This window comes from Grus americana, chromosome 3 (genome assembly GCF_028858705.1).
Source record: "Grus americana isolate bGruAme1 chromosome 3, bGruAme1.mat, whole genome shotgun sequence".
NCBI lineage: Eukaryota > Metazoa > Chordata > Aves > Gruiformes > Gruidae > Grus > Grus americana.
This window is the reverse complement of record NC_072854.1, coordinates 49,947,799-49,974,482: the sequence shown is the minus strand read 5'-3', so window position 1 is coordinate 49,974,482 and position 26,684 is coordinate 49,947,799. Positions and strand designations below refer to the sequence as shown.

The following is a 26,684-nucleotide window of genomic DNA, read 5'->3' as shown; positions in this document are numbered from 1 at the left end:
GTAACCCTTCATAGATTTTTCTTCCCTGAATCGTTCAGTGGCCTAGTGAATACTTTGTGCATTTTCAGCATCCAGAAAATTCCCATGCTTAAAAATGTGTTGTGTGGACAAAAGCCTTGGTATTAAGGGCTTGAAACTATGTTCAAAGGACTGAAGCTTAAAATCAGAGGTCTTTAAGCTTGCTTAGCTGCATTACTTCCCTTCCTGTTTCTGACTCTGAATGTCACTGTTTCCCAGTCTCAGCCAATGCCTTGTGAAAACACAGCATGGGCCTGAGAAGGAAGCTAAGCTTTAGAAGATGCATCGCTCCATCTCTCCTATCATGACTTCCCACAAAATATGCCCTCCTCACAAAATGAAAGCCTAGAAGATGGCATATCTTTTTTCCCAGAACTGAACCAACAGAAAAGTCAGAGTGCAATAGGCTTTGTGGGTTCCTATATTTCTCTAGCTCAAAACACATTAAAGCACTTTGAGAAGCAAAAAGGAAGAGTTTGTTTTTGGATTAGGCACCTGTGACATTTGGGTCTCTGATGCATTTAGAAATTACTTTAAGCTGCTACATATGATACTTTGGGGTAACGGGAATCATCCCAAATCTGCTTAGGTTTTTTTATGTGACAAGCATTTGACACTTGCATAGACTAGCTCCTCTGGGACCTCTGGGTCATTTGGCCAGCTAAACAGTAAAGGCTCCCTAAAACTGGCAGTTATGCAGTGAACATCACAAAAATGGTTATTGATTTGTTGATATTGCTTATTTACAATTATTAACAATTTATTAATCCTGGTATCATGCACTGTAGATTAAGGTCGGCCATAAAAGTACACGCATACCCATACAGAGATGGGTTTGCTGTCAAAGTCTCCAACAGGAGGAATAGCAAACCTCTGTGCTCCACCACAAACGGCTAGTGCATGTTGTGCCACCACCATCCATCGCATTTCCTCTGATCCATTCAGCTGCTTTCTGGAGACTCCAGCAGAGAGACTCCTGCAGTCCACAGCAGGAGCTGGGTCCTCTGAGGCAGAGGAAAACCATTTGCTCTCAGACATGGCCAGTTTGCAGTGGCTGCGATGTGCAACACAGTGACACACAAGAAGTCAAGGTACCCACAGATTCATTACAATATCACTTTTAGCATTAGAGAAACTTTGCTGTTTCCAGTCACAGCCTGGTTTCATCTCTTACGCCGTTTGTGGTAACGTTGGTTCTGAAGTGTAGCTCAGTAACACTGGAATTCCCGCCATAGAGTCCTACAAAGCATTGCCTGCTCCTCCTTAAAATTAGAGACTGTATTCCTTCACAGCTACCATTTTTTTCTCCTACCATGTTGCTTCCACTTTTACTGGCAAACTCTGACTTTTAAAATTTACATCTTTCTGCAATTGCCTTAGTGAAGCTACACCAGAGTTTCATTACTCTCTTTGCAAAATCTCTCTCGCAAAGGTCTTGGGAATCTGCACCCTCACTATGATGCTTCTGTGTGTGTTTTTCCTCTTTCTAGGGATAATTTATATGCTGCTGCATCATATGTGAGCAAAGATGAATAAGTGGTGCATGCTAGTCTCTGTTATTATCCTCCTCAGTTTGCATACTTACGAGGTAGGGATGGGCAGAACTCATTAAAAAGAGGAAGAATTTCTCTCTGAAACCTCAAGCCAATCCTCTTTATTTATGGATACTTTTGAAAAATAGCTTGCCTTATTTATCATGGTGGGCAAATATCATGGAAAAAACCATAACCATAAAACATATCTCAGTGCATAGCAGAACATGTCTTTCAAGCGGAATGGATGAGATTAAACCTCAAAGCTCTCATTAATGCGATTGGAAGCTCGATGCCTAATTCTCCATGATTATGCTAAAAAATTCCAAACCAAAAAAAAAAAAAAAAGAAAAAAAAAAAGAAAAAAATCTCATTTCAGAAAGCCAGTTGGGGCTGCTAACAGATAAACATGCACTTTTCTGTCATCATTTGCTAAATTGAAGCTCTTAAATCAGGAAAGAAATATTCAAGGACATCATAAACCTTTCCAAGCCTGCTTACATAACAAACAAAGCCTTTATTCCAAGTATGAAGAATTGCATGTTCAACCACAACATAATAACCTTAACCTTGCCCTCTAGCTTGTTATTTTTATGTAGATTTTATTATCCAATATTAGCAGTTAATTATTATCACCTGAGGGCCTTTGTTAAAGAGGCAATCCTGCTTGCTAATACATTTATTTCCTGAAAACATTTGGGGGCGCAGAGTTTGAAGTTTCTCTTTTTCCAGAATAATGCTGCAAGCACCCTGCAGGGGCTGGGTCCAGCACCTCCCCATGGCAGTGGCAGATGAGCTGCTGACGGCATTGCCGGGCTCAGCGCTGGGTACCACTGCTTTGGGAAATGCACCCTGCCTGTTCATTTTTGAGGACATTTACAGCCTGAAAGGTTCACACTCTCGGTGAGCTGCCTATTTCCCCCCTGCAAAAGAGAAGCAAAGCAAGAAAAGCCCATATAAATATTTGACGCCAGCCCATGGCTGCATGTCATGCAGCTGGATGCTGGGCTGCTCTTGCAGCGGGCAGAAGAGCACCTGCGATGTTGCATCCCCACGCAGTGTGTGCCACGCCGGGAGCAGGAGCAGCCACCGCGCTGGTGGGACAGGGACTCTGTCCTGCCACGCCACAGGGCTAAGGCCACCAGCCAGGTGGTGCACGGCATCTCCTGCAAGCGCCTGCCAGTGCAAATCGACGTGCTAAGCCCAATCTTCTTTCCAGAGCGCTCTGCTGACTGTGGCCCGTCAACCCTCCCCATACCCATAAATATCCTGTAATTGTCTTCTCCCACACACCTGCTTTCCTGATGCCTCTCCTCTTGTCCTGCTTGGTGTGCCCTAGACTTTTAGGAATGTGTCTTCTACAAAGCCTTCCCCCTGTCCTTGTTTATAGGGGGAAGTTGATTATTATTTAAAATATTTCCCATTTCTCTGCGCCTTTGAGGGCCTGCTACTTCTGCTTAGTTTCAGTCGATCTGCTGCTCCTTATTATCTGCTCCAGTGCAATCAGAGCGAACCTTTTAAAATTTCATTCCCACCCCCTTCCCCTGAGGCAAAGAAATAATTTAGGCCCGCAGCAATATTAAAGTTCATCTGTCACTCCCTTTCCACTTTTATCTATCAATGACCGTACTCCCTCTGGACTCTGTTTGTTTGCCAAGAACACATTTAGGGAGTCTGTTATTTATTTTTCCTTCTTTCACAGGTTTAACTCCATTTTAGCATCGGATTTCCTTGTCATGCCTCTGCAGCCGTTTCGCTATTGGCTTTCTCTCTCTCCATCCTCCTTCTCAGGAAGGTCCCAGGGCCAGAAGTAGGGGTCAGAGAAAAGCCTGCGTGGGGTGAGAGCTCAGCCATTGGCTCAGTCAGACCAAGCCAGGCTACATCTTTACATCAGCTTTGCTGGGCTTTGGACACTGACCCAGTATCTCCAGCCATTTCTGCACAGGCAGTGGTCTCAATTGGGACGCCCCAAGATCTTCCTCTGCAGGGGAACCTCTTCCCTCTCCTTCCCGACACCGCTTCAGGCAGGAGGGGGAAGTGCTTCCCTCTGATTACCTAAATTTCCATATCCCATTCCATTAATTTGACAAATTTTTGCCACCTGTCAAAAACAGGAAATTGGATTTGACCTAGATTACGATCTCTAAAAATAATTATTGGTCGTGAGCACTCCCATCTCTTTGTAATCTGAGTATTCATTATCATCTTGATTAATTCTGATGACAGGATGGCATAGGATACCCGGGAGACAAGAGACTTCCTCATTTATCTAATTCTTAGGTTAAGTGTGAATACCTTCAGATAAGAAAAAATGTATAGTACTTGCCCTGCTGCCATCAAACACTTTTGTACTTAATATAATCTTTCAGCAAAGTGATGCCATTGAAACAGAAACCCCATTCCTTTGTGTGGACATGAAATGACTTATTTTCTTTTGCAAATAAAGAGATTACACTTAAATGCGTAGACTACAATGTTAAAAAGCCAGAGTAAATTAAACAATAAAATACTTTTTAAAAGATATGGAAAACCAGATTGTTTCCAGACTCATCAGCTACAAACTGCATTCAAGACATTTGTCTGCAAGCTGACGACGGTACCCCAGTTTTACTAACATTTAAAGGTAGCCCCTTACACACAAGTAAAATAACACATCTTAATTCACATAAAAGCAGCAGGGAATCCAGGACTTGACTCTAGGTAGGTAAATGAAGACAAAACAGTCTTTGAAGAGTTAGTATCTATGCATGAATCTTATTTTTATATTACTGTATTATATCTCAGGTAGGGATTTGAAAGGGTTATCTTCACCTGCTGGGGTCTGGAAGAGTTCTAGCCATGTAGTCTCTTTAGAAAGGTCATTTATATAGTTGTCTTTAAAAAATCAGATTTATGCTATTGATTGCTAGATTGCGAAGGAGCGAATAGAATTCCCTTGTCATTTCAACCTTTTCTTCTCATCCCCCTTTCCTTTTACTACAGATATTTCCGATACCTGTGAAGGCTCCCAACTGCTCTCGGGGCTCTCTGTTCCCCTTTGCCCTTTCCTGGCATTTCTGGAAGCAGCAGGTTGTGGGCAGGAGTCACTGGGCCAGAGGCTGCTTTCTCTGTGCCCGGTGTGAATCCCAGGCTAAGCCCCCTGAGCTTTCCCTATATTCATACAAATTTAAGGGAAAAAATGTGACCCTCAGTAGTGGCACATCTCCCTTAACACCATTATGGCAGTAGCATAGAAACTTCCTCAATCCTTTGGGCACGGCCAAACCTTTCTCTCCCACCAGCTCTATTTTCCAGCTGGTTTGCCAAAGCCTGGTTTTCTCCCTGACCTTTGGTTTGAGGTGCTGAGGTGCCCACATCGGCTTGCACCCAGACCATCGGCAGATCAGGTAGGGGAGAAATACTGCCCCCCTCTGCCTCCAAGACAAGTGTCAGTTCTCCTGCTTGTCCCTGACAAAGTTACTCAATGTTACTGATGATCCAGGGGTTGGCCAAGATTATCCTGCTTGTTTTGCACTCTTTGTCTTCATTGTTTAGTGCCAAAGGCTCCAGATGGTGTCTGTACCATTGTGTATTGCATTTATTCTGTAAGCGGAGCCCAGGGTCGCCTGAGTCCATACGAACACCAATCCTTGCTGTCTAATTAAGAGGACCTGCGGCTATTCCTTGTCCTTTATATCCAGAACAGTGACTTAGCAAATGAGAGTGTAATTATCATGATATTTACATCACATCCCATTATGAAGCCCATCGACCAGATTTGCACATTCATATCACTGCTGCTTACTGGAGTTCATCCTTCATAACTGCAAAATATACCTCATTACATTATACCGTAAGATGAGCATGGCGGCAAGAAAAAAAAGACCAATAAGCACATAAAGCCGTTATTGGGCATATATGGGCAGAGCCTCAGCTAATATAAATCAGCATGACTCTGTTGAAGTCAATGGAATGACAATCTACATGAGCCACAAACCCAGCCCACTACATTTGGTCTCACACATTAGGATCATGTTTTGAGTCACGCATGGGGATTCTCATACACTTCATCTATCTTTATAAGCTCCATATTTCTCTGGAGAGCTTGGCCTTTCTCTCCTCAGCAGCTCTGATTGCCCTCTTGGCTCCTTGGGGCTTCTCCAGGCTCCAGTTTAGGTATTTGTGGTCTTCCTCTACTCCTCTGTTTCCTTTTCTGTCTTCTGTAGTGCCTGCTTACTTACCATTTGCACCTCTCTTAAAAACTGGGCCTTAACAGAAGGAGATGAGCAGGTTTGGGCAACATTTTATACATGTGTGTGCTGCCACCTGCTAATGCAAAGTTTGCTTGGTGAGGATATAAACAAATTTAAACAGCTTTCCTGTAACCTGGCATAATATAGTTCTTGTAATAGTGAAGCAGGATAAGTGGGGGTGCAAATTATATTCACGTGAAGGCTGAGATTTATAATTCTGCGGAGACTAAGAATAAAAACATAAATGCACTTTCATTCCAATGTGCCTTTATTCGCTTGATTTAAAGCTACAGCAAGCCGAAGTGACCTTAAATCATCCAGGGCTTATACCATTAAAAAGTCACATGTGCAATGTTCATCTTAGTGTGTTTTAGTAGCTTTCCAAATAGGCGTTCATTGGAGACTGTCAGCTTCATGAGAGCCTAAGATTAGGAGGGTATGGACTAGAACATTCCTTTAAGCTCTAAGATAAGTCTGAATATCTCAATGAGAAGAAAAAAACCCTATTTGCTAAATCCTGATTTTATCCTCTAGCCTTTGCATTCAATGGCAAACTCCTTTGTTTGGTGCTGAAGTGCTTTCTCTCCAGGTGGGAGGGTGGTGTCTTCTCGAGCCAAGATCCCCGCTGCTTGCAGATCAGACAGCAGGGCAGCTCGGTTTAAGAGCCTGGCAGCTGGTACATTTTTCCTTCCCCAGCAGGAACCTGAGGGTTTCATGGTTTTTAACACAATTCGCCAGCTGGGATCGTGTCTCCCGATAAGCAGTCAGATCGGAAACTGCTCCAAGTCCCCTTCTCTCCCCACTCCACCATCTCAGGCTGATACTTGCACACACAGATCCAACATCCAACACTGTACCAGTGCACACTCACAAACCAAGGAAATTCCTGTGTGCTGTTGTAATGAGTTGTTGTGGGCTTTTTTTGTACCGATAGCCTCAAGTCCTTCACCAGAACGACAAGACACGGCTCGGCCATCGAGCAAGAATCCTTTGACCTGGACAGTGGATGACGTGGTTTGGTTTGTGAAGGATGCAGACCCTCACGCTTTAGGTCCCCACGTGGAGCTCTTCAGAAAACACGTATGTAGAAGGCTGCCCTTACCACTTCTGGGTAATTTAAGCCAAGTGCACGGGCAGTCCCAAGAGATGCCCAGCACACATCACACACACCTCGCAGCTGCCTTTGGCTGCTATAGGCACTGTTTGTGCTCAGCCAGGTTGAACACAGGGTGTTCAGCATTGCCGGGGTGTTTGGGCTGAAGAAAGGGTCACATCACCTGAGAGAGGGGTCAACACTGGAACAGGCTTCCTAGAGAGGTGGTCAATGCCCCAAGCCTGTCAGTGTTTAAGGTGCATTTGGACAATGCCCTTAATAACATGCTTTAACCTTTGGTCAGCCCTGAAGCGGTCAGGCAATTGGACTAGATGATTGTTGTGTATCCCTTCCAACCCTCCTCTCTCCTCTCCTCTCCTCTCCTCTCCTCTCCTCTCCTCTCCTCTCCTCTCCTCTCCTCTCCTCTCCTCTCCTCTCCTCTCCTCTCCTCTCTTTATCCTTCAATGGGGGGACCCTATTTATTCTTCAGTGGGGGAACTCTAACAATGTCCTGCAAAAATGCTCACTATTTGTTCCCAACTATGCCGGCATAAATTGTTTCTATGCCAAGACTAAGAGAAAGCACAGAGGATCTGCTGCTCATTTTTCATTGTCACCCTGGCACAAAAAAGCCTTGTCTCAATGACAATTTTTTCCCAGGATACCTATGATTCTTCTCTGAAGAGCATTTTTTATGTGTCTCTAGATATTTAGCAGGAGAAACCCAAAACAGTCAAGCTTTTAATCTTTTTCCCCTCAGTATTATGTAACAACATAACCAAATTTAACAGACCTGCTGACTCACTGGAGAATTTGATAGTTGCTTTTGCTAGGCAATCTCCAGTGGTGGAAATGATATTATCCTTAATTAGTAAAGGGGAAGACTGTAAACACACATCTGATCTGGAGTTTCTTGTTCTGCTGCTGCATACAGCGTTGCCACAATACATCTAATAGCATCTTCAGCCTCCTCCTCCTTCTGTCTCTCCTTGATCAATTCAGTCTGGCTATGAAAATGGATTTTACCCTAAAAGTGATTTGCTTGTGTTCAGCTGGAGGTCATAGCTTTGGATGTAAGTGTCTGAACCTAGGTCTAAATGAGAAGAGCTTCCCAGCCTGACTTCTGATCAGCACATCAGGTTGCAAAGCAAGAGAGAGGCTTGCTCTCAAAGGTCCTGCTCCTTGCCTGTGGGCAGCAGGGACAGGTGGGAACGTGGGGCTGCAGACAAGAGCTGAGGGAGTCAACTGATGGACTTCCAGCTACACCCTGGGTGCAGAGTTTCCAGAAACTGAGGAGAGGAAGTGGCTGAGGAGCAGATGAAAATGAAGATGAACATAGGCCTTGATGTCTGCTTACCCTAGGCAGGTATTGAGGCCATCTGCCATTCTTCATTACAGGCTGGTGGGATGAGAACAACAGAGCAGGCACAGCAGTGCTAGGACCAAATCTGCAATTACAGGTCAGATGCCAGCCTACTTCCCCTGCCTTCTAAAGAGAAGTCAGATCTGCCTTACCAGCTGATAATGAAAACCTGGCCTACAGGGGCCACATGGGTAACCAGGTAGATAGACAAGCCAGCTTCAGATTTAAAGGAACTTGCTTTAGCATGAGTTTTTGAGACTATCGGAGGGGCTGCGCATCAAAACTCTTCATGCAAGGGAGAGAAAATCGCCATGGTCTGAGGCATACAGGTACATCCCAAAGAAGAGAAACATTTAAAGTTCCTCTTGTAAATATGGACAGTGCAAAAGCAGCAGTTTTGTTTGGTTTCTACTTGCAGCAAAGGATGGCACAGCATGCCTTTATCTAGCAAGAGGGCAGTGACACGGCCCAGGCAGTCATGGGCCAGCTGCACTGGAGCATGCCACGATACTACAGCTGTTCTGTGACCAAAGAGACCAAACTAAATTGCCACTAAAGACTGTCCCTGTCATCCTTTGTTGAATGCCCAGCACCCATAGGCTCTACTTATCATTGATTTCCTTGTAAAATATGCTCTAGGTGTGAGAACCTGGGTAAGATTGCCACAACTCAATTCAATTATGCCTTCGAGTTATATATGTCTCTGCAATTTTTCAGCCTTCAAACCTCATCTGGATTAGCACAGAGACCTCAGGGGTGAGAGACAAGTGATTAGTCCATTAACCTTAGCCATATCTTCCTGTATGTTCAATCTTTCTGTGAAGCAGGTGCATAATTTACTTAGAAGCACTTACTGTCATTGACCAGGCCCAGCTATCACCTGAAATTGTTGCTTTGGCAATCAACTCATCTGAGCTATGACACTGGGAGGGAGAGGGTGGCGGGACCACCAGGCAGAAAAGGCTGGAGGGGGGATCCTGTGTGTGAGCAGTGCTCTTTCCCACTGCTATATTAAACCATTTGGGTGCTGACCGCAGTCCCCGGGAGCTGGCTCTCCCAGGGTGCAAGGAGGTGCAGCCTGCATCCTCTACTGCTGCCATATACATTGCAGGATGGCTGTGGCACTGCTCTTCCCACCAGGAGCAGAAGCTTTTCTTCTTGCCAAGAGACCCAAGGAGCTCTGTCACAGGCGGGCTCCTGAGATTGTCCACCAAAGACCATGAAAATGCCTACTACCTCCCCTCTGCTGTTCCCTGCTCTCTCAGCAGGGATGTGTGCCAAGGAAAGCCTAGCCCGTAACTCATACATCTTTTGGCCTCGTGCAAAGGAGCCATTGGCCTGGCAGGGACCTCATAGCGGCGCTGTGTGAAAGTCCCATGCAGTGCTCTCTCAGCAAGAAAGAGTTGGTAGAAAGACTGAGGGAGGGAATGTAGGAGGGGAAAGAGGTAGACAGGGAATTAGCAGGTAGAAAATCAAGCTGGAAGGGACCGAAGTAATGTTATGGCCTGACAGTTTAATTATGGCCACTGATTGGCAAATGCATGTATGAAGGAGACAAATCCCTTTGAGTTTAATGTAATTAAGCCAATTTATTAAAACAGAAACCTGTCTCTGCTAGTGCTAGACATCAGACTTGTGAGCACGCATCTTTCCCTAGACCTTCTTCATCTTGAGTGTTTGAGCACTGAGCTGGCACTCCCTGCGCTCCTGTCGCAGGGGGTGGTGGCCTTACCAGAGCTGGTGTCTGTTCACGAGATTGCAGAATACAAAAGTAAGGATATCTATCTATCTCCCAAGCAAGATATAGATCCTGAAGTCTTTCATTTTACTCAGAATTAAGTGCTTAAACACCCATGAAGATGGGGACTTTCATCTTTCTCATTAAAAGCCTCATCCTGGGGGACATCCACCACCAGATGCCATTCTTGTTTGCACGGCACAGGGCTTGTTTAGGGGCTACTCTGCTTTTCGAACAGTATCCTCAGAACAAGTGCTGCAAGAAGCTGGCACAAACACAGTAATACTCATCCGTGCAGGTGGAAGCTGTATGTTTATGCCCACTGTATCATGACCTCGCAGCTCATACATTTGTTGTGGCCATCCACTTGCAGGAACATGGCAATGATCTCCTGCAATATTCTAACTTGCAATGGGACAGATCTCAACTCATGTGAAACAAGCTAATTGCACTGATGGCACTGAATTTTACCAGCTCCAGATCTGGTTCAAGATCTTCTGGTGGGGCTATTGCAGATTTGGGGACCATGCTATAGAATCCTTTTTTAAATTCTTTTTTAAAAGGGCCGATACAGTAATACTGTAGAGAAGTCAAGCCAACAATCTGCACAGGGACATGGCTGATATGGGATATTTAATTGGATATGAATGCTCCCTCTGGCATACTCTTGTCATGGAGTTTAATTTTGACCCCTACATGGTAATAATAAAGGAAATAATAAAATGCTGAACTCAACATTTAGAAACAGCTGCCTCCGCACCAAACCCTTGACAGTGTTTTTAGCCTATGGTACCACAGTTCCAGGAGTTTGTTTTTCTTTCTTATGCAAATATTAATTACATGTAATACTTATTCTTACTTTCCCTTAGCTTCCTTAAAATAATGGGAAGGAGAGGGGGAAGGTGAAGAGCGTTGCTATTATGGATAGAGTGGGGGTTGCAAAATGAGGAGCATTAATTGATTGAGTTAATCAGAAAGTGACCTTAACTGCTCATCAGCTAAATCACCTACTGAATGGAATAATAATGATCATGGCAAATTAGGATCCATAGTATTGCTTAATTAGTAGGTAATGGATCACAGAGGAAGGATCTGACCATCAAAAACCAGAATGCAGCATTAGTATGTGTGTGTATGTGTGTATCTGTGCACACACACATAGCACTTGTTATGTTTTAGCTCTGATGGTCTGAGTATGTAAGTGTGGTGGAGACTGTGGGGAGGGGTAGTATTTTTAGCAGATCCACTAATATAGTCGGGGAAAAAATAGACAAGCTCAGGATCCAAGGAAGGACAGTGCAGCTGACGGCTTCTGTGCCTTACAATCCATAGCAAACCAGAGTCCGTTTCTCTGTACACCCAAGCTACCTTCTGCTCACTTTGTGATTTCAAAAGGCTTTCAAGCCAACAGGTCTGGGATAAAAAACTGAACTTGGCGGTAATTTCCTCCACTTGCATGATGGTTAAATGAAATTTGAACAAATTTTATTAATAAATGCAATAAAATAAGCAAGTTACTACTATCTTTAATTTAAGAAAAAGAAACATATATATATATCTCAGTGGATATAAGTGCACTGGGGATATGTAAAACACGCAGATAGTCAGGGACAAAGCTGGAACTGAGATTCAGAGGTGTGCTATTAGCAGTTCATGATGCCACATCCCTCTCCCTCTCTCCATCATTCACTCCTTTCTCTCAGGGTTGACTGGCTTTTCTCAGAACTGGGCTTAGAACAACCCTGATTTGTTTTTTTTTAAATCCTTATGTTTTAATGTCAAAATAATTGAAAACCTAGACAAACCTTACAGTTCATTGAAGAATAAAAAGTACTATTTGATTAACCCCTCCTTTAGAGTTTCTTTTTATCATACCTCAGATTTCAATTCTTTTAATGAAATTTCAAAATGCATGACATTTCAGCTAGCTCTGCTCTGAAAGACATGCTGTTTCTGATTCACCTTGTTTAAAGTGTCAGGATGCAGCACTGGAAGGGCATTAACACATTTCGATTCTCTTTCTCTCTTTTGAAACCAGGAGATTGATGGCAATGCTTTGTTGCTGCTGAAAAGTGACATGATCATGAAATACCTGGGGCTGAAACTAGGACCTGCGCTGAAACTGTGTTACCACATTGATAAGCTCAAGCAAGCCAAGTTCTAACAATTTCTTTAACAACAACCTGACCTAAATCTAGACGGAAAACTAAAGGTAACATGTTGCCTTACAGAAATGCATTCATTTGCAGATTGTTTTTCCCTCTTTTTTAACAAAGACTTTGTCTTTTTTAACATTTGTGCATCGTCACCTTTTTTTAATCCAATGGGCTCTTTTGGGCTGCTTTGTGTTAATAATTTGCCAAAAAGAATATAATTACAATAATTATTTTGTATCATTAATATTATTATGATTATAGTAAGTCCTATTTTTGTAATCAGAAAGTGGGAACTCAAAAACAAACACAGCTTTGGCATACTTTGAGGACTGCTGGAAGACTAACCAAGAGTCCTTCACTTGCCACGGGTCCCCCTCGGAGGATTAACCGCTGACCTGCGTCAGCTGGGCTCCAGCTCCACCACCGATGCTCGAGGGCTGGAAAAGCACAGCATTTGGTCACCTATTGTCTGATGGGAACTGCCCCATGTCTTGCACTATCTAGAAAACTTGATTCTTCATTTAAAAAAAAAAAAAAGGAAAAAAAGTTTCAAAAAAGAAAGAAAATAGGGGGGGAAAGGTGGTTTTGCAGCTAAAGTACTTTTTCCCACTAGAGGGAGCAGCCCTAATAGACTTGAGGCTGGAGCTCTGATGCCATGGTGCTTTCTGTATGATGAGCTTTGACCATCACGACTCTCCTATCGAGCACATCTATAAACACTGACAAGGAATCACAGGCTCCCAGCAGGATAAGCCCGTCACTGTTTACAGATAATTAATTCAAGAAAAGCCCAAATGCAGAGAGTGTTTCTGACAGGATGTTTCCCGTTACGCCGAAGAGGGGGTGGATGGCTCCCACGGTGTCTGGCGTGCTTGGCTGTCGGCTCCCTTCCCTGAGCCGTTTCTGTCTGGCGTACAGTTTGTGGCACTCTACAAAAAACCAGAACTTCTGGGTTTGGTTTTATTTGCGTTTTGAAAAAGTGAGGGAGCTGGGGCGGGGAGCATTCCCCAGGTGGAGCTGGCAACGCAGGGCACATCTCAGCACTTTGCAATGATGGTCAGGTCCGAGGTGGATGCTGCAGGGTTGGTTCCTGATTGAGCTGCGGCTTTCAGCACATATGCAGATGTGCCGGGCTTTCTGTCTCAAGTGGATTAAAAAGAATGCTCTTCTGCCTCTTACAGAAATCTAAAAAGTGCTCATTGATATTCCATGTAGCCAGGTGGGAGACGACATGTGTCAGGCTGAGGAGGTAATCTGTGGCGTGGGTATGCCCTCATTTTCATCCTTCACAAAGTAGGATGACAAAGGGACACATCCATACGATTTAAACCCTTAGTACGTGACGAGGAGTGGTAGCAAGTGTTTGTAAGTCACTGAGGTTGTTTTAGAGATAGCCTCAACTGAATTGAGAAACGGGGTCCTGATAATATACAAGACGTCACACTGTCTGACCCTGTTCATGCGGAACAGAGTATTACCAAAAATACCTCATGGAATAAAATTCAACTTGATGCATGTTGCTAGCCTAGAACTCCTACCAAAAAATACTAGTTCAAGACCTTACCCTGAAAATCCTTAACAATATGAGAAACCACATCCCACAAGACTTTCACTAAACTCTTGGGGACTACTCCCCCAAATTAAAAAAGCTGTGTGCATACGTTTGCAGGATTGGATCTTTACAGGACTGACCAGCTTTCAGCAAATCCTGTCTGCACACTGAAACGTCTTTAATAGGAATAGCTGAACAAGTGTGTTAAATGAAAAGTCGTATACTATCCAGTGATGTAATATACTGAACCCTAAACGTGCCAATGCTTGGAAGGTAACACCCACCCGCATAACTTTGTGTCCATGGTGGAGAGAATGGAAATCTGTTCAGCCGGCTGTCTGGTTGAGGCAGAGGTGACTTCGCATCAACACCAAACCTGTACAGTTCATTTTTCACTCTTACATCTTTTAAAAAATGAATCTTTCCCCACAAAGATCCCAAAATATGTAAAAATCTTGCTGTATTAGTAATGTCACCTTCAGAGAGTCCTCAAAAAATATTTTTCTTTTTTTTTCCCCATAATTTTGAACTTAGTTAACCTCTCTTTCTTTCAAAAGGTGATTTTAATTCCTCCACTTAGAAATCCACTTGGCTGTAGTCTATCAGTAGTCAGAGCTGGTTAGAATGTATCAGATGGCTTCAATGCTGGAAAATCCCACTTTGTCAAAATCAAAACTCTTCATAAAAGCATGTCACTTTCTAATGTAAAACTCTGTTTAACTGAAACTACAGCTTTTGGTAATGTCAAAACATCATTTTGACATTTTGGAAATGGAACGTTTTTGTTCCAGGAAGATTTTTGCATTTCATTGTATTTTCCTGGAGAATCTGTAACGTCACATCTTGTTCTGAGAGTGAGAAACACCCCCCCACACACAGCTACAGACTTTCCTGAGCAAGAATCCTTCCCGTTCAGCTCTGTGTCTCACCCCTTCCCTTCCCCTGCCCTACTCCGGACATGACAGCTCAGAGGGCTGATACCAATGCAGTATTTATGGACTCCTTAGTGGCATTGACGTTTCTACATTTTATACGCTGAAATAGTTTTCATGTATGTATCTGATGGCAGTGGTGCTATCTCATTTGATATGACACTTGTAGGTATGACAGGACTGTCCAGGCCATGATATTTAACGTTCAGTTTTTTACAGGGGAGGCAGTTAGTGGATTCATTTTACATGTAAGTAACGCTTATAACAAAAATTCCTCACTGGATGGGTTTTTTTTTTTAAACTGAAAGACAATTAGGAGGCAAACATTACTGTAGTAATATTGCAGTTATAACTAATTTTTCTCTTTCATGTCTTGTCGGTGAGGGTAGTTAAGCAGCTCTGCTGTGCTGAGGGTGGCAGGCCGTTTCCTCAGAACAAGCACTAAGAGCCAGAACATGCATGTCAGCCGCTTCTCCATTAGCCGCTCCTTTAGACATTCCTTGTACAAATTACTTGGCTTGCTATTCTGTTCGTAGCTCTGGCTTCAGACTGCAGCCAACCTAGTTGTATTTTTTAACTGTTCCCAACAGGTGGGTGGATGTGTGTACCCTTAAAAGCTATACACATGCCTCTTTTCTATATCTAAGCACCCATAGCTGGATCAAAAGGCACTTTGGTTGCTTCAGGCAGTTTCAATACTTTGTGAGCATTCGTTTTTAAAAAAAACCCAAACAAACAACAAAAAAAAGCAAGCAGGCAAAGTCTGAGGATTTGGGGAGAGCTCTTCCCTTGCTCAAGGGTCAGGCATTAGGAGCACAGAGCCAGCGGTCCCAGGCAGACCTGCTTCTTGCACCTAGCACGGCTGACCAGCTCAGCCTCCGTTGTGACATGGCTCGGCCACACTTCCTTCCCACCCACCTGCTCTCATGGCCTCTCCTCTCGTACCGACAAATGCCTCCTTCCCCAGCCAGACCTAACTGAGTTTCAAGAAATGGCTGTGGGAATTCCTCCCCTTCTCTGAGCCCACTGTCTTGCTCGGCAGGCAGAGGAGCGCGGCGGCCTTTGCAGCGTTAGCAGCTTCGCTCAACGTGATTAATGCAGGCAGGCACCCTTGGGACTGGCATGTAAAGCATCACTCTGGGCTGTTACTGCCCTTAAACTGATCACTGGATTTCTGTAGGTTGTCAGCACTCTTCATGAGTTACACTTCTTTCCTGCTTAAAGAAAGGATGGCGGTGAGAGATTAAGTAGAACATTATTAGCAAAACCAGCAATTATCAGCAAAACAATAAGAAAATGGCTGATGAAGTTTTGGCGTGAAGATATCTCTGTTGGATTAGCGGCAGGAGAACAAACCATCCCCCAGTTCAACCAGTGCCACCCAGGCAAGGCAGGACGAAAGGCCAGCTCGGGAGCAGGCATACGGCTTTACAGAGGGAGCAGCTCCGAAGCCTGGCCCTGACTCCGGCAGCCACGGATGGCCTTTCCCCTTCCCCGGCTGCACCGTCTGGGGGCCAAGCAAGCTCAGGGAGGAATGGGTCAGCTCTTACCTCTCCAAATCATATCCCCAAACATTCAGTGAATTAGTTAGTGTCTTTTCTTTTTTCTTTTCTTTTCTCTTTTTTCTTTTCTTTTTTTTTCTTTTTTCTTTTTTCTTCTTTCTTCTTTCTTTTCTTTTCTTTTCTTTTCTTTTCTTTTCTTTTCTTTTCTTTTCTTTTCTTTTCTTTTCTTTTCTTTTCTTTTCTTTTCTTTTCTTTTCTTTTCTTTTCTTTTCTTTTCTTTTCTCTTTTCTTTTCTTTTCTTTTCTTTTCTTTTCTTTTTTCTTTTCTTTTCTTTTCTTTTCTTTTCTTTTCTTTTCTTTTCTTTTCTTTTCTTTTCTTTTCTTTTCTTTTCTTTTCTTTTCTTTTCTTTTCTTTTCTTTTCTTTTCTTTTCTTTTCTCCTTTTTCTTTTTCTTTTTCTTCTTTTTCTTTTTTCTTTTTCTTTTTCTTTTTCTTTTTCTTTTTCTTTTTCTTTTTCTTTTTCTTTTTCTTTTTCTTTTTCTTTTTCTTTTTCTTTTTCTTTTTCTTTTTCTTTTTCTTTTCCTTTTTTCTTTTTTCTTTTTTCTTTTTTCTTCTTTCTCTCTCGGTCTCTCTCTCTTTTCCTTTGAATGGCTTTTACTTGGAAAAAGACATCAGGAAGGACATCCCCCTAGGCCCCTCCAGGAACCCATGGGTGACCTCCCCAGCTCTCCCCATGGAGGAGCATCTCTGGGGTCAGACATCCTCCAGGATGCAGCCAGGAGGAAGGCAAGAATTAAATGCCCCCTTTTTATTAATTAAAATTAAATGCTGTTCAGGCACTCTCCCTCTCTGAACTGCAGCCTCCCTCCCCAGGGCCAGTTGCTTGGCTCTTCCCCATGTGAAAAGGAGGGAGGCAGCAGAGATGCCCGAATGGGCTGCCAACCACTGGCTGGCCCGGTGGGGTGGCAGGTACGGCAGCACCAAAACCAGCTATTACCCTGGCTTGAAAACAGTTTGTTTGGAGAGAGGCATCCTACCCAGGGTTTTGGTCCGGAGGATTTTGCTGTCAGCTCACAGGTCACACTCCAGCATTTTGGTCTGTACATTCAGTCTGTTGCTGTGAGGATTTTGTCTCCTCTTGAGCTAGTGTTAGGGGATTGCTCTGCTGGCACAGGCTGCTTCCACATCAACAGGCTTGGGGTTGCTAGGGAAATAAGTCATAATAAGCACTTTTGGGGCAAAAATTCAGGGAAATGGCAGGTCAGCAAAAGCCTCTTTCCCTTTCCAAGCACTTCTGTGCGCAGAACCTTACTGCGGCAGCTCCAGAACGGGGCCCACACACCGTCGCTCCCCGTTGCTGGTAATTGGGCCATACAGATTTTCCTTCTCTCACCAAGAAATATGGTCCCAAATTTGCACACCTTTGCCAGAGAAAGCAGGCAAGTTGCTGCACACACTGCCTCTGATCCCTTGCAACAGTTGCATGCTGCTCTCTAATCCACGCTCCCTTCATGGACAATTGGAAACCCATTCCCTTGGAAATCTAAAATTTTGCTTGAAAAAGAATCACTTTTATTCATTGCCATGAGTTAAATATTATGGAAACATGTCTGCTAACAATTTGCTTTGTGTAATTTGTACTAATGCTAATAAGCAACAGCTGCAACGCTTCCTGTTGTAAATTCTTTTGTGGTTGCAGCGGTATTATCACATCTGTACTTCACAAATCTGATAGACTCTAGCACAACTCGTTCATTCCGGCCCCAGGTCCAGCAAATCCCCCTGCCTCAGAGGTACGGCTACGCAAATGTGAATTTACAGTCTCTGTCTCCCTTTGGTCCCAGAGCCTCTGCTCCCCACCAGGTGCCTGGAGCTGGAGGGGTGGGTGGGGATGTGGTAGCCCAGAGGTCAGCCGATGCATGCATGGTATGGTTGGAGGGGATTGCTTTCAGCAGAGACTTCACTGACCGGTCAGGTTTATTGCAGTTCAAGCTTACAGGTTTTGGTCAGAGGCTAAGTGCAGGACAAATGTGATTTATTAAAGAAAAAGAAAGAAATATGAGTGTGCAATACACCGCCACCATAAGACTTAAGCTGAAACCCAAGAATCTTTCAACTGTAATCTAAAGAAAAATGTTTCCCTCACTCAAGATGCTAAATAAAGCGTGTTAGTCCAAACCCAGGTCCCACTGAGGTCCACGTAAGTTTTTCTATTGAATTCATAAGACCGGGGCTTGGCTCATAAAACAGGTCAAGCTTCAGCCACGTCCCATAGTAACTAGAGCCTAACAAGCTATTTCATCCTCCTTACGAAGAGCAGAGACAGCCGCTGCTGGCCAGCCCTCTATCCCCTGCTCCTGGGAGAGCTGCTAGCTTCCTGGTAGAGAGCTCTTCCAGCTGCACCTCTACCTGATCCCAACACCTTCTCCAGTTAGCTTTGTGTTTTAGCTCTGAGTTTCGGGGAGGGTGGTTTGGGTTTTCCACTTTGCAGCAAACCAAAGCCCATGCACTGATGATTTCAGCCGCGCCACTAGGCAGAAACTCGCCCTGATTTGAACATGACTTCACTAGGAGATTTCCACATGTTCCTGAGGCGAAGCCCTCAGTGGAATTTAAAAATAAAACTTTTCAAAATCAGTCCCAGTGACCCACAATTTTTGGCTCCTTCAGCATCCACAGCACTTCATCATACTTCAAACGGTTGAGTCCCTTGGTAGTGCCATAATCGGACAGGAATAGCTCACAGGACTTCAGAGGAGACTTCATCTCTGACTACAGAGTCTTGCTCCTCTTGGTCAATGGGCAGCTGCCAAAAAGCAGCACTTGAGGCTGGACAGGAGAGCATGTGCACGTCTCTGTGTGTTGCTCAGAGAGGCTTGCCTGGCTGCACAGACCAGCTGTGAAGCAAGTGAAATAAAAGCAGGGCAGAGCAGCCTGGAAGGATGGACTTCAAAACTGGGCAAGTCCCGGGCTTCATTGGGGTGCCCGTGGAGTTTGTGCCCTGTTTCCAGCTTTGCATTGAACTTTCCCTGCATGGAGCAGTATGTCTTTATTACACAGAGTTTTCCCTTGGTGTTGTGAAGAACTGGGATCATGGCGCCCTTTGTGAACATGAAATACGGGCAACCAACTTCCTACCATCAGAGATCTCTAAAAGAGTGGGGAATAGGGAAAACCTGAAGTCCATGTGGTACAGGAATGAGGATGTTTCAGAGTGGAGGAGTTTCACAGTTTTCAGTGTCTTTCAGCTGAAACACAGGAGGAGGGGAGAAAAAGGACTTCTGAATTGCAGTGAATCCAAGCCAGTGAAAGACTGGCTAGTGATTAATTTTACCCCTCACTTTGATGGTTTCCTGATCTGTAATGTGTTTTATGGCCCCGAGCATTTGCTGCAGTGGTAGTATTGTGAATTGATCCATGTGTCCAGGTTCCGCTGGAACCAAATGACTGTCTCTAAAACCTATCTGCCTTCTTCATGGCATTTCTAATGTGTTGTAGCATCCAGAAGGCTTCTGATCAGCTTCGTAAGAGTCAGTATTTAAAGAAAAAGATTTTTTTTTTCTTGTGGCACAAAAACTTCAAAAAACAGCTATAGCCATAGCTGTGTAGTAGGTCAACATACATGGGCTTTTCATTGATGCCTCTTAGAAACCTAGTAATAAAAGAAAGGCTTTTGCTTACTCACTCTATATGCTTAACAAGGAGTTGATCTAAATTCCAGTATTCCGTTGACCCTGCTGTAAATTTAGTAGAGTTATTCCATATTTTTGCCAGTGTAAATGAGATCAGTATCTGATCTACCCTCTGACAATACTAACAGTTCAAACACAAGCATGTTAGGCTGACTGTTATCAAAACTCACTATCAGTATTTGTGTCACAATGGCATGTAGAGATTGTGTCTGGTGCTGTGCAGACATATTATGAGACACTCAGCGTGCCCTAGAGAGCTGATGGCCTCACGTGGCAAAAGGAACAACCTAAGGAGAAGGGTTTCCTAGAGGCAGTTTTCCTTCCCTGTTACAGATAAAGGCTGAAAACAGATAGAAGTTGATGGCACATGAGGGAAAAATAGCAGAGCATTGAGAAAAATGAAGCAAAATCTCCATGAAGGTGAACCATATTGCTTCCGTCCCAGCGTTGTTAAACCTGACTTTGGTGAAGCCCGAAGTTTGAACCCCGATCTCCTGGTCTGAATCTAGTGCCTTACCCACAAGACCATCTGCTCTCACCGTATTCCAGCCTGTCTCCCTGTGCTGTCCACATCTGACTTACGCCTTGCATAGCCCTTGCCTACACCTTCCTCATACACCTGAAAGCAGCACCCAAACAGGCCTTTAAAGGCCAGTTAGTCCCTCACCCTGCCCTCATTCTTCTCCCTCTCAGTCTGCCTAGTCTTTTCCCCTGAAACTTCCCACCCCTTTCCATTCCTATTTCCCCACTGTAGTTACTTTCATTCTTTTCTCTTCGATTCCCTTGCAGCATCTCTTCTTCTTTTCCTTCCTTTCCATCTTTCAGTGACCATATATGTGTCTCCTTTACCCCTGCTGCAACTCCTTGTCTACCATTTGGCTCTTCCCTGCTCTTCCATTTTTCTCTGTTTCCCCTCTCTCTTTCTCCGTGGTTTTCTGCAACTCTCTCCTTCCTTTCAATCAAGTGCCCTTCACAAGAGAGGCTAGTACCAGTTCTGCTGTGACAGAGACTACCACGCACTGACATCTTTGAATTAGGTTGTCTGTATTTTTTTTTATGTACTCTTTATCTTGCACAAAAAACCTTCCACTGCTTTCATTCACCAGCATGAAAGGCACTTTTGAGGATGGTCTTTAACTAGCTGGCTGATGACTATTTGCAATAAATACCTCATTAAAGGCTCAGCACTTTTATGCAGGGTGAGTGCAGTTTCCCCCTCTACCTTCCATCTTCTCCTGTGCTGCCTCTGGATATTCAAGCTGCTTAAATGCTTATTGGATTGAACAGTCCCAGTTACCTTGCTCACTGGGATGAATCCTTGGCTCTCCCCCTGTTGCTGATGCATGTTAAGGCCACGTGGACCAGGCTTGGCCCTGCGAATGGCACACCATTAGGCAGGTGCGAGCATCGATGTGCGCTGAGCAGAGCCACCAGCATCGCTCCCCCAGACCTGGAGAAGGTCCAGCTTGCTTTCAGCCGGCATCAGAAAGACGGTTGAAAGGAAGAGTTGCCCATTGCCAATGATAAGGATGACAGGAGGTAGGAAAGAGCCATCCAGCTGGAGGAAGAAGAGAAGCGGTGCTGGCCAGCTGGGAGGCGGTGGTGGGATAAACAAAACCAGCAGTGAGGGAAGGCCATGCTTGTAAGCCTACATTGAGCATTGTGAGAAAATCCGTGTGGCAACTGGCATTGCAATATTTACAGCATCATCCTTCATATTGAAATACGTGCAATAACGCAGGGCAGATTCACACATGGATGCACAAGTGTGAGTCTAGAGTAATGATTGTAGCTTCTGTGGGGCTACTGCATATTTCTACCAGTGGGAATGAGATCAGATTTTGGCTCTGGGTCTCTGTTTCCAAACAGTGTGAAGAATGAGAGCAGAACAGTTTCTATCCAGCTGGAAAGTGGCAGCCTTAAATCAGGCCACAAAATAGCGCAACTCCTGCTCACACTTTTTTTTTTTTTTAAATGCTGCTCTGAGCTCCCTTCCAACTCCTCAGCATTAGCTTCCAAGGCTAGTGAAGCATGTACAGGGCTCTTTTGATGTATGTGCAGCTATCAGTTTTTGTATTGCTAATTGGGCTCAAAGTGTGTTAGCTTTGATTTTTAATGTTCTGTAATTTGCTAGATAAGCCTCAGTTTCTGCAGTGGTTGGATAAGCAGGGCTGAGTTCATCACATCTTGCAGGTATTTTACAATCTTTGACTTTTTTTACATATCTACTATATATTAATCTTGTCCTCCTTGAATGGTGAATGACATCTATTTCCAGTACTGTACAACCTGAGGAACAGACATTTTCTAAGGGACATCAGATATCAAGTGAATATATAGTTATTCTAATCTTTTCAAGCATATACAAAATCTGCCAGAGAGAAAAAAAATTAATATACAAACAGTTTGGTTACAATCAAGAGTTCAAACTCACACTGTCTTGCATTGTCACTCCCAAATATATTACAGCCTATACCACTTACTACTGATAGATGCAACATCTCCACATCTCACATCATTAAAAAAATGCATTTATGACTGCTCTTGTCCAAATCCCACAGGACCCTGTCCAGCACATGGCACAGGCTTCTCCTCTGTGACTGCTCTCAAAACTGAGAAAGCAGCTCACATACACTAGCTCATCAGGCTTCATAGAATCATAGAATCATTCAGGTTGGAAAAAACCTTTAAAATCATCAACTCCAACCGTTAACCTAGCACTGCCAAGTCCACCACTAAACCATGTCCCTAAGTACCACATCTACATGTCTTTTAAATACCTCCAGGGATGGTGGCTCAACCACTCCCCTGGGCAGCCTGGTCCAATGCTTGACAACCCTTTCGGTGAAGAAATTGTTCCTAATATCCAATCTAAACCTCCCCTGGCACAACTTGAGGCCATTTCCTCTTGTCCTATCGCTTGTTACTTGGGAGAAGAGACCCACACTCACCTGGCTACAACCTCCTTTCAGGTAGCTGTAGAGAGTGATAAGGTCTCCCCTCAGCCTCCTTTTCTCCAGGCTAAACAACCCCAGTTCCCTCAGCCGCTCCTCACAGGACTTGTGCTCCAGTCCCTTCACCAGGTTGTTTGCCCTTCTTTGGACACGCTCCAGCACCTCAATGTCTTTCTTGTGGTGAGGGGCCCAAAACTGAACACAGTACTCAAGGTGCAGCCTCACCAGTGCCGAGTACAGGGGGACGATCACTTCCCTAGTCCTGCTGGCCACGCTATTGCTGATACAAGCCAAGATGCTACTGGCCTTCTTGGCCACCTGGGCACACTGCTGGCTCATATTCAGCTGGCTGTCAACCAACACCCCCAGGTCCTTTTCTGTCAGGCAGCTTTCCAGCCACTCTTCCCCAAGCCTGTAGCATTGCATGGGATTGTTGTGACCCAAGTGCAGGACCTGGCACTGAGCCTTGTTGAACCTCATCCAGTTGGCCTTGACCCATCAATCCAACCTGTCCAGATCCCTCTGCAGAGCCTTCCGACACTCAAGCAGATCAACACTCCTGCCCAGCTTGGTGTCACCTGCAAACTTACTGAGGGTGCACTCAATCCCCTCATCCAGATCATTGATAAAGATATTAAAGACAATTGGCCCCAGTACGGAGCCCTGGGGAACACCACTTGTGACCGGTGGCCAACTGGATTTAACTCCATTCACCACAACTCTTTGGGCCTGGCCATCCAGGCAGTTTTTTACGCAGTGGAGTGTACACCCATCTAAGCTGTGAGCAGGCACTTTCTCCAGGAGAATGCTGTGGGAAATAGTGTCAAAAGCTTCACTAAAGTCCAGGTAGACAACATCCACAGGCTTTCCTTCATCCACTGAATGGGTCACCTTGTCATAGAAGGAGATCAGGTGAGTCAAGCAGGACCTGCCTTTCATGAACCCACGTTGACTGGGCCTGATCACTTGGTTATCCAGTACGTACTGTTTGATGGCACTCAAGATGATCTGCTCCACAACCTTCCCTGGCACCAAGGTTAGACTGACAGGCCTGTAGTTCCTTGGATTCTCCTCCTGGCTCTTCTGGTAGATGAGCGTCACATTGGCTAGCCTCCAGTCAACTGGGACCTCCCTAGTTCACCAGGACTGCTAATAAATGATGGAAAATGGCTTGGTGAGCACTTCCACCAGCTCCTTCAGTACCCTTAGGTGGATCCCATCTGGCTCCATAGACTTGTGTGTGTCTAAGGGGTGTAGCAGGTCACTAACCATTTCCCCTTGGATTATGGGGGCTTCATTCTGCTCCTGCCCCTGTCTTCCAGCTCAGGGAGATGCCAGTGTGTATATTAAAAATAGAATGTAAATAATGAGATTTCCTTTTCAATAAAAATGTGCTGTCATGAGCAGATTATGGGCTTGAATGATGCTGACTTCAGCCTTAGGTCTTGTGACTCAATGTGAGGTGTACACAAGGGTGATGTATTTTGAAAGTCCTTGGCTTGGACTGTCTGACTTGTTTTCGTTGTTCTGCCTGGTTTTACTCCACCCAGTGCTGGTGTCACCAGGCTCCTACTCTCCTCCTGATGGCAAAAGGCAGCTGGGTTTATTTCACTGGCAGTATGACATTCTTAGCAGCAGCCCCATGGGCTGCAACATGAGTGATGCTGCCTGAGTGCCCCCTTGGAAAGAAAAGACTGTGTCAGCTCCCCTCAGTGCATCCCCCATGCCCTCCAATGCTGCCTCCTGCCCCATCCCCAACGCACACCACCACCCAGCTTTCTATGGTGTTTTGATCATGTCCTGCTGTGTAATCCTTCCTTTTCAGACGCTGATATAAATCTAGACCATCCTCACCAGAGTCAGTGAGAGGGTACCGATGTCACACCTGCTGGTCAGGACTTCTGTATTCATCTTTTACACATCTTTGCCTTAGCACTGTTTTGTTTTCTTTTCTTTTGATGAGAGAGAACAGAAAAGCATCTTACCCTGTGACCACCTCCAGGTCCCAATGCAGCAATGCAGTCCTGTCCCACTTGATGCCAAGCCTGCACATTTGTATCACCGCAATGAGTCTTGAGCTTTGTTTCAAGCTGACCGCTTGACATGCTTTTCTGAATCTAGGTAATTTCTAATTCTGTGAAGCCTGAGTAATTCTTTCACTTAACGTTCATTCTGCTGTCTGTTCATTTTACTTAGCACAATATTTTAGCATTACTTTATTTTTCTATTATTGTCAGGAGGTGCTAAATGATTTGGGGTTACAGAAACAGCTTAGATGCCTATGACTCTTCTTAATGCAAGCCTTCTCCATTTTTGTCCAAGAATTCTTACTAAAGATGACATATAGTGTATATTATTAATTATGCCAGGATTACCATATGATGCTAACAATAATCAGGGAAAAGACATCTGCCCCTTAGTTCCACTTATTGGAAAAGCAATACAAAGCCTTTAATGCTTTGCTATTTCTCAGCTATCAAACCCTCCCATAATAAATCATCTCCAACAGTGAACATTGTATTATATTGAGTAGTTCTGTATTCACTTTGCAAATACGCAGACAAGGGAGAGCTGAGGTAAAATGAACGTGGAACTTACGGGTGAGAATAACATGCAAATAAAATGCCTGGAGTCCCAAGAGCAGCACGATTATGACAAACAGCGTATTAGTATTGCTCTCACCCCGCCTCAAAAGGTTTTATTAAAGTGATTTGTCTTCAGCTGTGGAGGTGTGTGCCTTTCTATGTGTATGTATGCACAGGTCTGATGTATGCACAGAGATATGCACCTGCCCACCGTATGTACACCTCATACATATTCACACATCCAAACGAAATAATAACTTTCGATTTAGCATGTTCTATATGGGTGGGTCCAATATATTCATTCTTAATATGTACAGTGTTTCAATGCATATGGAGCCATTTAGCAAAGATAGTATCAAACTGTGATTCCTTTTTTATTTCTTCACACATTGTTTTTTATTATTTGTAACTTATTCCTTCCAGTGGATTCTCTGTCACTATTTAGAGGCATGTTTTAATGTATAGCTGTATATTGACTGTTCTGTGTGCTGTATGCTACTGTTTGCATCTTAATTAAACTGAGTATTACTGGTCTTAACGTTCTGAATTTTGTACAACAGACTTTTGCTTGCGTTTCACAATTTGATGCAGTATGTTTAAGAATGTAGTATAGAGGGGGACCAGCTGTGATAAAGCAAAAAGGTCCCAAACCTTTGGATTTATGTTTCATAGAAAAAGCCAGTACTTTGTTTTACTATTGCAAAATGATTTCTGTATTTTTTAATAAAGAATTGGATTTACTTGGTTCTATGTATGTTTTATCTAATAAACTGTATTTTTTAAATAAGGCTCTAGTCTCAGTCTTTACGCACCTGCAGCGTACACAGACACATGAAGCATTTTTACTTACCAAATTCCCTGTGGTTGAGCCTGCAGCTCTGCTAATGCCAGAATTGCCTCCTATCCTGACCGGTGCAGAGCTAATCTCACATTTTTATTCACATTTCTCTGCTATGCAAATAAGAGCTGGATACTGAGGTGTCAGCCTGTTGATAAATCCCCACTGCGATACATTAGCATCAGTGCTCATTTGCAGGGCAAGCAGTTTCTTTGGTTCTCCACTGAATTAAGGGTAGGGTGTCAATTTGAAGCAAGGGTACAACACGCAGGCAGACTCCTAATCCCTCAGGCTGCATCTGCATGGGCAGACCCTGCTCTCATTTATGCTGATGTAAATCTGAAGTGGCTCAGCTGAAGTCATTACTGTTATTCTGGATTTACACTGGGGAGAAAACAAACAAGAACAAAATTTGTCCCAAGACTGTAATATTTCAAGGTTGATCTGCCCGCTTTACACACTGGCAGCTAGTGGAATACTCTAGCAATGTCTCAATAAA

General features: G+C 44.1%; 1 protein-coding gene across 1 annotated transcript in view; it reads left to right on the top strand.

Moving 5' to 3' along the window:
* The window catches only part of SCML4 (Scm polycomb group protein like 4), a 46,303-nt gene extending 34,163 nt beyond the window's left edge, over window positions 1-12,140 (top strand). Inside the window, exons 6-7 of the mRNA XM_054821878.1 lie at window positions 6,717-6,862; window positions 12,015-12,140. Of these exons, the coding sequence (XP_054677853.1) occupies window positions 6,717-6,862; window positions 12,015-12,140 (272 nt within the window). The remainder of the gene's footprint in view (window positions 1-6,716; window positions 6,863-12,014) is intronic.
* Window positions 12,141-26,684: the final 14,544 nt, after the last annotated feature.